The following is an 11302-nucleotide window of genomic DNA, read 5'->3' on the forward strand; positions in this document are numbered from 1 at the left end:
ATATTGTTCATGGACTTTGGTAATTATCCCTATGAATCTAAGTGCCCTATATATGTTGGTCAAATGAATAAATCTTGAAATATGGCCTAGGTTATCTCCTTTCCTTTAGGCAGATCTGCCTCTAACCAGTCCACATGGATAGTGCTTCATGTTTTGTTATAGTTCAGTCATTTCCAACCCTTCGTGACCATTTGGGGTTTTCTTGGCAGAGATCCTGGAGTAGTCTGCCATTTCCTTCTCCCGCTCATTTTACAGATGAGGAAACTGAGACAACTGGGTGAAGTGACTTTCCCAGGGTCACACAGCTAGTGTCTTGAGGTCACATTTGAACTCAGAAGATCAATCTTCCAGACCCCAGGCCTGGCACTCTGTGCACTATGGCGCCACCTAGCGGTTTCATGTTTAAAGAACTCTATGGCCAGTTTCCCACCCTCTTCCAGTAACTTATTTCACAGACCATAAAAATGCCCATATATTTTACTAAAAAAAAAAAAAAAGTCCTCAGGGGACTCAAACATACCTTGGGAAAGAAACTTGGTGATCTAGTTTCAATCATGATTAAGGGAAAGGGCAAGAAAAGGGAGTAAGCCTTTATTAAGTGTAGCTATGTAAAGCCAGGTCCTGTGTTAAACAATTTACAAGCATTATCTCATTTGATCCTCCCAACAACCCTGCAGAGTAGGTGCTGTTATTTTCCTCATTTTACAGCTGAGAAAACTGAGGCAGAGGTTAAGTGACTTGCCCAAGTGTCTTTGAGGCTGGATTCAAACTCAGCTCTTCCAGAGCACCTATCACTCTATCCACTTGTACCTCCTAGCTGCCTAGGGAGCCTGATAGTATATTGGTATATAGGCTTCCTTTGTGACCTTGGGAAAATCAAGTAATATCCTTGGGCCTCATTTATTTCATCTGTAAGGGGACATGACCAAATAGCCTCTGAAACCCCTTCTGTAGTCCTGTTACCTTCCTTTTCATTCAAGTAGTTGTGGCAGAAACCCCTGGAAAGGAATCAAAAGCAGGACCACAGCCAACAACTGCAAGGCCTAGGGCTTGAGAATCAACTTCAGATTATGAGTGATGAGAGTGGAGACAGACCAACTCAAAGGCTTTGTCCTCTATTAGCGGGGAGAAATGTTTGTGTGGGCCTGCCGCCTGCCCCTGTTCTAGCTGTCCTCTATTAGTGGGGAGAAATGTTTATGTGGGTTGGCCTCCTGCCCCTGTTCTAGCTGTCCTCTATTAAGAGAGAGAAATGTTTGTGTGGGCCTGCCTCCTGCCCCTGTTCTAGCTGCCCTCTATTAGTGGGGAGAAATGCTTGTGTGGGCCTGCTGCCTGCCCCTGTTCTAGCTGTCCTCTATTAACAGAGAGAAATGTTTGTGTGGGCCTGCCTCCTGCCCCTGTTCTAGCTGCCCTCTATTAGTGGGGAGAAATGCTTGTGTGGGCCTGCTGCCTGCCCCTGTTCTAGCTGTCCTCTATTAACAGAGAGAAATGTTTGTGTGGGCCTGCCTCCTGCCCCTGTTCTAGCTGCCCTGTATTAGTGGGGAGAAATGTTTGTGTGGGCCGGCCTCCTGCCCCTGTTCTAGCTGTCCTCTATTAGCAGGGAGAAATGTTTGTGTGGGCCGGCCTCCTGCCCCTGTTCTAGCTGTCCTCTATTAGCGGGAAGAAATGTTTGTGTGGGCCTGCTGCCTGCCCCTGTTGTAGCTGTCCCATAGTATCGTAGAGCTGGAAGGGATCTGGGGCCCTCTTTCTTACAGTAATGGAGACCCACAGGGTTTAAGTCGCATTTTTGTGACAATTTTAGGTCAGGTGGGTGAGTCACATGTGTGACTTACCCGTGACCCTGAAAAAGATATAAAACCAGAGGTTGGCTTTCTCTTTTTCAGAGCTCTGACCCACAGGAGTATTGCATGACTCTGAGCCAACTCTTGTTAGGAGCTCCCGGGCTGAACTCAGATGTCAGTAACTATGAATTGTATTTGGTCTGTCTGTTGATGTTTGTAATTTGTTTGTATTTGCTCTGAAGTTCAGGGTGCTGGCTTTTTCCCCTGAACTAAGTGAATGGTATTTGTATGCTGGATTAAAGTAAGACTGTTAACCCCTTAACATTGCTTTCCTTAGTACAGCAGATCAAAAGAACTTGGGCTTGCAGCATTCTGTGAGCTGGTTGTTATTGGTTTTTCACCTCCACAGCAGCTGCTAGCTGGATTGTTGCAACAACCTGTCCTCTATTAGCAGGGAAAAGTTTCTGTGGGTCCACCTCCTGCCCCTGTTCTAGCTGTCCTCTATCAGTGGGGAGAAATGTTTGTGTGGGCCCACCGCCTGCCCCTGTTCTAGCTGTCCTCTACTAACAGAGAGAAATGTTTGTGTGGGCTGGCCTCCTGCCCCTGTTCTAGCTGTCCTCTATTAACAGAGAGAAATATTTGTGTGGGCTGGCCTCCTGCCCCTGTTCTAGCTGTCCTCTATTAGCGGGGAGAAATGTTTCTGTGGGCCTGCTGCCTGCCCCTGTTGTAGCTGTCCCATAGTATCAAGGAGCTGGAAGGGATCTGGGGCCCTCTTTCTTACAGTAATGGAGACCCACAGGGTAAAGTGACTTGCTCAAAATTAACATATGTATTGAGTGGCTTTCAAACCTTTAAAATCATAGAGCTGGGACAGAGCTCACAGGTTCAAACTCCTCTTTTTACAGATGAAAATGAGACCAAGTGACATGTCCAAGGCTAAGGAAAAGTGGACTCAGGTCCTTGGACCTGTCATTCTTGTTAAAGCTCCTCGTTCTATGTGACACTGATACTCAACAATTCTAGGGCCATGGGCATCAGAGAGAGAAGGAAACCTCTGTAATAGAAGACTAACCCTATTGTTAACATGGAAGAGAACCAACGACATCATGGGCGATATCTTGACTTTTGCGTGAATTGGATTTAAGTGAGGAAGAAGTTGTGGAGTCATCGAAGTCCAGTGGCAGAACAAGAGTCAAGACACCTGGTGATGCTCCAGGATGCAGTGGACGACCTTGGCTTCCTCAATGCCTGACCAAGCTCTAAGTGTTCCATAGCACCTCCTTCAGCCGCCTTGGTGGCCGCTGGGACAGATTGTTTTTATCCACCCATTCTGCCACAGAAAGCCTTCCCATGCTTGGGGCAGATGTCCCCCTAAGTCATTGACAGGTTTGAGGCCTGTCAGTTACTCTCAACCTCAGCCCATCCGTCAAGACAGTTTACTGGAGTGTGGTCACTGTACAAGTTGTAGCTTCTTGGAGCCACTGGTGGAGAGCTCGGTGACAGGTAAACGCCAAAGCTGGATGGGCAGCCCTGAAAAGGGCTCTGGTGAGCCCTCCCACCAGAGCTGCTAGTCTTCCCTGAACACCCATATGCAGAAGTCTAACTCTAAATTGAGGTTACAGGAGAGTAGGATTTCCTGTGAACCTGGGTGTTATTCTTGAGGGAAGGTGTGAAGCAAGATAACTTGGCCATCACTGAATCTGCCAAATCTGTGGGTCTAATGTCATCCTCTTGGAGAAGAAACGCTCAAGAGTCACCTCTCTAAAGAATATTCATTTATTTATAATTATTGCTAAGTAAACAACTCTTTAAAACAGAAAACATAAAAAACACAGTAGGGCTTTGCACAAGTGGAATTTCTAAACTGTTGTTTTGTGTACACATCAAAATAAGTTAAAATGCGATTCATACAGAAGTTTTCCAAAGTCACTGAGAGGCTGCATGCCTTTTTTTTCCTTGTTTGAGTGTGTTTGTGTGTGTGTGTGTGTGTATTTTTGAAAAAGGGATGGGGAAGGGGGGGATTTTCCAATACTGCACCCCAAGTTGTGAATTGTGCTGTGGCCTTTCTCAGTCTCATTGGCAGGAAAGAAAGGCACTAGCACTGTGGCTTTCAAGTACAATGAAGAGGGGGCCAGTGCTGGTGGGAGGGCTGGGAGGAGTGAAGAGGGAACAGGAGAGGAACCAAGGGGGCCAGTGAGGGGAGGCAGGAGGAAAGGAGGAGTGTGAGTGGCGGAGGGTTGTGTGAGGGTCGGGGCAGATTCTGCCTCTCTCCACCCTGTCCCCTTTGAGAACAAATTCTTCCCACTGGGGGAAGGGGACGTGAGCCTTTTCTCTCAGCAGTATCCCAGTTCTAAAGCCAAGGCCACCGTATTTACGAGAAGAGGGAGGAGATAACAGGATTCTTTTTTGGTACCAGGGAATAAAGACAAAATGGGAAGAGGTAGTTTGTGGGGAAGGATACCATTCTGCTTAGCAGAATAAAGTCTTCCACAGGAACTGGCATCTGCCACCTGAACGTGATAGTGGAAACTTTGGAGGCTGGGGTCCGAGGGCTTTCCTCCCCCTCGGTGTATAGCTAGAAATTGGACAAGGATGCCTGGTGAACCATGGAACCAGAAACAACGCCAGGCTTAGGAACTGATGAGACTTAGTTCACCGACTGTAGAAGTGGGTTCAAGGGGGGGGGAGGCAGCTCTGATCAGGGCAAAGTACGGCAGTGCCCAACAATCACAGAAGAAAACCTAGCTGGGAAAGGAGAGCCAATGGGTCTGCATGAGGATAGGAATTAGGCAAAAGTTGTGGATGGCTGACTGTCTCCTTGCAGAGAGGGTAATGCCCTTTAGTGGTTATTCCCAATGCTACCTGTGTGAGCTTAGGTAAGCCTTGTAGAATTGTCTAGCGCCATCTATTCAGTGTGTAAGAACACAGATTCATATTAGAGTCGCGGGCAGGGCTTGGGCTTCCATTTCACTTTGGTTAGCTCTTGTCCCCAAATGCTATTTTCTTTTGTGCTATAAGAATGTTTCTGTCAGGTTGCCCCATGAATTTCTGCCTTCTGTTTCTGATTGACATGTTGTCAAAACAACTCACCAACCCCTTTCCCAAACCTCCTTCCCTGCCATTTGTAAGCAGTTTGGGTTTTCTTATACCCCTTTCCTCCATGGTATAGGACCGGAAGACCTCGAAACCTCGGAGACTCAGCAGGGGAGGCTAAGAACATTTGCGTTCCTACGAACATGGCTTCGCTACCTCAGGCTTGTTAGCTCCATTACTTTGGCAAGTTTGAGGGTTTTCTTTCCAGGTGGAAGAAAGCAGTGCTAGGACAGTGGGAATGAGTAGGGGGCGCAGTATTTGGGGCCATGCCTCGCACAGAGAAAGTGTTTGATAGGTGTAAAATGAATAAATATTGCAGCTAGGTAAGGCCAGAACTGCCACCTGCTTGTCCATCAATGAGGGAAGCCTGGTAAGGTGAGAAAAGTGAGTGATGAACCTCAGATCCTTAGCAGAAAAGGCCTTGGAGCTGGAGGGGTAGTGCCTCACTTGGCCTGGGCAGAAGAAACTCCAAGTCCCTTATTTTTCCTCAGTGTTGAGTTTCCTTCCTGGCTCTCTTCCTCTCATCTTCCCAAACCCCCTCCCCTGGGCTTTCCTTTAGGTAGCGATAGCAAATCTCGGTCTTTGGTCCACCACACTCCAACAGTCATTGCTGGAGCCCTGAGATCCAGTACAGCCTGCTTCTAGTTTGGGCATCACAAGTCACACACACAGTACATGAGAACAATTAAGTTTGAGGGAGAAAAAAGAATCTCCATTGGGATGGGGGGGGAAAAAAGATAAAATGCAACAGATCAGCACATAGAGGAAAAAAAAAATAAATTACTTTCAAAATACCCACATTTGCTCAAATATTTTGTACAGGCTTCATTTTCCTTTTTAAATATGTTGCTCTCCCTTGGCAGCCTTGCAACTTCGGTCTGCCCCTATCCTCAAAACTAGGACATGTGAATAAGAAAATACTTTAAAATTTCCCACCCCATCCCCTCAAAAACAAAAAAACAGAAAACAAAAACAAGTCTTCCTTGGCCTCCCCCCTGAGGACACCCATTCCCATGTCAACCCAGGAGCTTCCCCAACCATGGCCCCTGCTCCCCCATCCCCCAGTATTCCCACTTCTCTTCCTCTAGGTCAGTGATTTTCAAACTTGATAAGGCAAACCTGCTTTGTTTGAGTTACCAGGAGCCTTTGGGGGCCTCAAGATCATAGGGCACATGTCTGCCGTGAACCACTTTTTTTTTAAATAAATAAAAAACCACGACCCCTTATGGACACCAATATGAAAACCACTTCTCCTGGTGTTTTTTCCAAGCAGTGCCATGGAGTGAAGGGACCTGACAAGAGGCATGCTGGTTAGGAGGGGTTGATGCATCCCACGGGAGAGGGAGTGACTTCGGAAGGCCAGGAATACATTCCATTTTCCTACAGTCTGATTTTCCTGCAGGTAAAAATCTACATGTTGAATGTGCCTGGATGGGCTGTGCTCCCCAGTATGAGGCCTGGGGAGGAGCCAGGAGGTAGAATACAAGGAATGCCATGGTGCTCTGACATTGCTCCCACCTCTCTCCCCTGGTCTGGGGGAGTCGAGTCTGTTGTCCAGAGAGGCTGGGTCAACTCTTTATTCATGTAGTGCACTTGGGGAAATGAGGCCCCTGGGCCCAAAGGTTAAAGGACTTAGCTCCCTTCTCGAGGCCCTCCTTCCATGGGGCAGTGGAACCAAGTGTGGGGCAGAGTTGTACTGCACAAAAGACAAAGCGGCCCAAAACCAGGGGGTAGGTTTAGAAGAGATACAACGTGTGGCTCAGATGATCTCCTCCTCCAGTGTTTGGGGATTTCAAGATAGCCTGAGCGGAGACCGACAGGGTGAGACCTCACCAGAACAGCCCCCTGCCCCGAGCAGCCCGGCGTTTTAGCTGCCAAAGCCTCACTCGGCCGGAGATGCAGGTCACAGGGGAGAGGCTCCGGACACCAAGGCGGCAGCCCTCCCTGCTCTTCTTGGGTGACTCAGCCCCCAGCTCCCCCCACCCCATGCTGTCTCTGACCTGAAGGTGTTTCTCCTGTCTCTTCCCTGTACTTTACTTCATCCAGGCGAAGGGGGCTGGAGCCAGGGAAGCCCTGACTTTGGCCCCTTCCACTCCCACTTTTCATCCTTCATTGAGATAGCCTGGGAATCCAAGTCATGTTCACAGCTGGGACCCAGTGGCAAGATCTCCATTTGGTCTAAATCAATTTTTCCTAATGGTTCAATGAACTACAGGGGAGTGGGAGGGGCTCAGAGCAGTGGGACAGTAGCTTGTTTTCTTGAACAGCATCAAGTCCAGATAATTTTTCCTTCTCTCTCTTTCTTTCTCTCTCTCTCTCCCTCCTCCCTTTCCCCAGTGTGCCTCTCCCCTCTTCATGGGAGCATGCCTTGGGGAGCCAGCACCCTCACTCACAGCTATAATACATTGTAGTAGGCCATCTCCTTCATGGCCTGCTCAGTCAGTGCATTGTCATCAGCGCTGTTCTCCACCCCAGTATAGTCAAAGGAGTTTTCTTCGTAGTCCTCCATCTCCTGTGGACCATCTAGCTCTGCATGGTCTGCACCCGTCAGCTCCATCATGGGATCTAGAAAAGATCGGTCAAATACAGTCAGCGCAACAAGCCTAGACAGTGACCTAGCTGCAAGGGAGAAAGGATGTCACCCAAGAACAGGAAATTTAAACATGCTTATTTTTAAAGTTCTGAGAGATTACTCCAGTGACTCTGCTGGAAGAGAAGACAGAACAGGCAACTTCTTTAATTCTGTGTGGCCTGTCCACAACTGCGGTCAATCCAGGAAGAGTCCAGCTCTCTTCTGAATGGCTGGGATACTCCAGGTGGCCTGAAGGAGGCTCTCCTCCGAGGCAGCCAAGGTTCTGAGAGCCTGGGCGTCTTCTCGTGTGCTGCTCTAGCCACTAGGTGTCTCCTGAAGGAGCTCTGAGAGTTGGCTGCACCTCTAAGAGTTGATGGGATAGCTCACACCCAAGTGCCCGATGTCACCGGCTGAAAGGCCTCGGCTTCTGGGCCTGCTGTTAGGGCCGCAACCCAGCCACCAAATCCTCTGCCTTCCCCCCGTCCCTCTTCCATCTGAATGAGTACCACAATGGAATCCAGGTTCTCGTTACTTCACATGTGGATTGTGGCATCAGCCTTCTAACAGCCCTCCCTCCGTTCACCAACCTCTTTCTTCCCTGACCCTGCACCCCACTCCTCTGCTGGACAAATCTCCTGAAAACCCTGTGTGCCGTGGCCAGGCTGATGCTCCGAAGACTTCAATGGTTCCTGCCACACGGCAAACCCGACCTCCTCTGCTTGGCTTTCAGACTCCGATCTGGCTCCACCCCAAGTGACCCAGTCTCACAAATGGGCTGACTGCATCTGGGAAATGGCACAGCCCTCATAACAATTCCATGTTGTCCACAGATGCAAAAATCCATCATTTTAACACCATTATCCTTCCAGGGTTCACAGATTAAGAGCCAGAAGGGACCTCAAAGATCATCCAAGGAAGCTAGATGGCACGACGGATAGAGCCCTGGGCCTGAGGTCAGGAAGACCTGAGCTCAGATCCGGCCTCGGATACATACTAGCTGTGTGACCCTGGCTTCAGTTTTCTTAGCTATAAAATGGGGCTCTCTCGCAGGGTTGTCGTGAGGATCAAATACGTGTAAAGCACTTAGCATAGTACCTGGTATACAGTAGGTGCTAATACAAACGCTTTTTCCCTCTCCATCTAGTCCAACCTTTTATTTTGCAAAAGTTGGTGTGGAGAGACTTGCCTAATGTAACACAAGTGGGGAGTGGATTTGAACCCAAGCCCTGTGACTTCTAATTCAGCGCTCTTTTCACTGCTCCATTTGTTATATGGTTACAGATCATGGAACCCTACAGCTGCCAAAGAATCGAAATTATCAGGGACTCAACACAGAGGAATATGGCGGGCATGAATGAGTTGCAGTGTTTTCAAAGATGGAGAGCCCTAGATGCGTCATGGGTCCCTGCTCGAGTCAGATGAGTCTCTCTACAAGCACATCGTCCTCATTCCTACCACTGCGCTTCTGTTCATGTCCTTCGTCCGACCTGGGATGTCCTCTCCTTATCTACATTTCACTTGTCTTTCAAAGCCCACTAAATACCACCTTTTTCAGGAAGCCTTCCCTGATTACTTTGACTCTCAGTGATCTCCCTATTTTCTAAACTATGAAAATTAGAGGCTCTCCTAAAACAATTTTGCACCAAAGTATCCACCATCTTGGACAGTTTGCCGTTGTCTGAAGTCTTTCAATCTTACTGTAAGGAAACTTAAAGCCATCTTGGAGGCATTTCTTTCCTATTCCCTACAGGGCCCAGCACAGTTCTAGCCATACAACAAGCCTGTAGTAAGTCCTCATGGATTTACAGACAGGCACAAAGATACAAACGATGCTTTTCTCTCCATCCCAGCTTGCCTAGCTGGTCAGAATTCCTGCTCAATACCTCTCTTTAGAGCCTCGGAACCCAGAGCTTAATGAAAGATTTGGATTTCCCTCCCCTGGATCACGTACACTTGGTGTGTTCCTCCGGGGGGGTGGTCCCTTTTCTTTCTCTACGACAGGACGCGGCCTTGTTCCTGAGCCTGAAACGATAACTGCCGACATTTATATGGTGCTTTATAATTCACAAAGCTGCTTGCACGTATTATCCTGGGTGATTCTTTTTATCCCCGTTTTTTAGATGAGGAAATTAGACTCGGAGGTTAAGTGACTTACCCATGGTCATGTAGCTAGTCAAAGGTCAAGCTAGGGTTTGCACCCAGGGCTTATCACCCCCAATCCAATGTCTTTTCCATTGGACTACCATATTCCACCACTACCAATACAGAGCAGCTCTTTGCTAAATCTACACTAGCATGGCTTGGATTAGCCTGCCAACATCGGCGACCTTGCAGAGAGGTTTCTAGGGGTTGTTGTGGAAGAGGCAGCTGCAAGTCTCCCCACTGTCTCTTCTCTGTCCTCACCGGGATGACAGTCAGACAAGTGCTAATCCTGGGCCTGTTCTCTTGCCCCAGTCTTCCCCCAGAATGGAGCCTAGTCTTCCACACCTACCTTGGCTATCCAGGCCGATGTCCATGACCCCATGTTTGACCTTCATGTGCCTACTGAGGTTGCCCTTCAAGTTGAACTTGCTGGAGCAGTAGGGACACTTGAAGGGCTTGCTGCCAGCATGTAGGTGCATGTGGCCCAGCAGGTTATACATACGGTTGAAGGATTTCCCACAGACCTGTAAGGAAATGACACCCTTAAACTCTGGGAGTGGCCCTTGCTTCTCTCCCAAACAGGATCCAGGGTGGGGCCTCCTGCTCAGGGCCACATGGCCAGAAACAAAATCAGGTTGTCTGTCAGATTTATTTCCTTCATTTTTTTTTCCTTTCCCCAATGACACCACAGAGCCACTCCACTCTCATGCTCATATGGCTGCTGCCAGAAAAAGGAACTGAGAAACAAAATCACAAACCCAATCTACTGATGCCCCTCCAAACATCTCACCACTTCTCCTTCCACTGCCTCCCCGCTAGCCAGTCTAAGCTGAAGGGCTGGTCTTTCACTCTATATATAGCAGGGCTTCTTAACATTTTTTTGTGCATCTTGGACCCCTTTGGTAGTCCAGAGAAGCCTATGGACCCCTTCTCAGAAAAGTAGTTTCAAATGCATGAAGTAAAACACACAGGAATGCCATGGAAACCACTTGTATTGCAATTAAGATGTAATAATTTTTTTTCCCAGCCAAATTCATTGACTCCCACCTCCCCCACCCCCACCCTCACCAGTCTTTCCATGGGCCCTCCCAAGGGTTCCCCAGACCATCAACTAAGAGCCCCTGCTCTATGGCCACGTACCATCCATTCTTTTCCAATTACCACAGTGGTCTTGCTATTATAGATGTGGAAAATCCCCCTGACACTCCTACCCCAGAGCCGAAGGCTTTTGGCAAACCGACGACTCTTGCATCCAAACCCACCCCAGCAGCCAGAGCTAAGGGAAAGCTGGCTGCCCAGGCCCGTCTCAATGCCAATTTGGCTTTCTGCCAAAGTGACAGTCCCACACTCCTGGCAGGTCTTACCCTGCTGTGAGGGTGCCCATCCTTTGGGGGTGCTCAGGGGTGATGCTAATGGTACCTTGCATTTGAAGGGCTTCACAGGGGAATGCACAATCATGTGGGTCTTGAGGGTCTGCTTCTGAACAAAGGTCTTAAAGCAGATGTGGCACTGGTATGGCCGGACGCTGGTGTGGATGAGCATGTGCCGCTTCATGTTGGCTTGCAGGGTGAATTCTCGGCCACACACCTCACACTTGAACTCTTTTACTCCCTGAAAAGATCAAAGTCACAGCAAGGGCATGAGTGAACTCTCCTTTTGAGGAGAACAAATGAACATAGCTGTAGCCATGTTTCTGGGGTATAATATACCTCCTTCA

General features: G+C 48.5%; 1 protein-coding gene across 1 annotated transcript in view; it reads right to left on the reverse strand.

The window, feature by feature from the left end:
- Nucleotides 1-3539: 3539 nt before the first annotated feature.
- Nucleotides 3540-11302, reverse strand: part of ZNF710 (zinc finger protein 710) — an 83812-nt gene continuing 76049 nt past the window's right edge. The window contains exons 3-5 of the mRNA XM_036734594.1: nt 11005-11196; nt 9935-10109; nt 3540-7436 (exon numbers count right to left, since the gene is read on the reverse strand). Coding sequence (XP_036590489.1) covers nt 7267-7436; nt 9935-10109; nt 11005-11196 — 537 coding nt within the window. The 3' untranslated portion in view covers nt 3540-7266. The remainder of the gene's footprint in view (nt 7437-9934; nt 10110-11004; nt 11197-11302) is intronic.

This window comes from Trichosurus vulpecula, chromosome 8, assembly GCF_011100635.1.
Source record: "Trichosurus vulpecula isolate mTriVul1 chromosome 8, mTriVul1.pri, whole genome shotgun sequence".
Lineage (NCBI taxonomy): Eukaryota > Metazoa > Chordata > Mammalia > Diprotodontia > Phalangeridae > Trichosurus > Trichosurus vulpecula.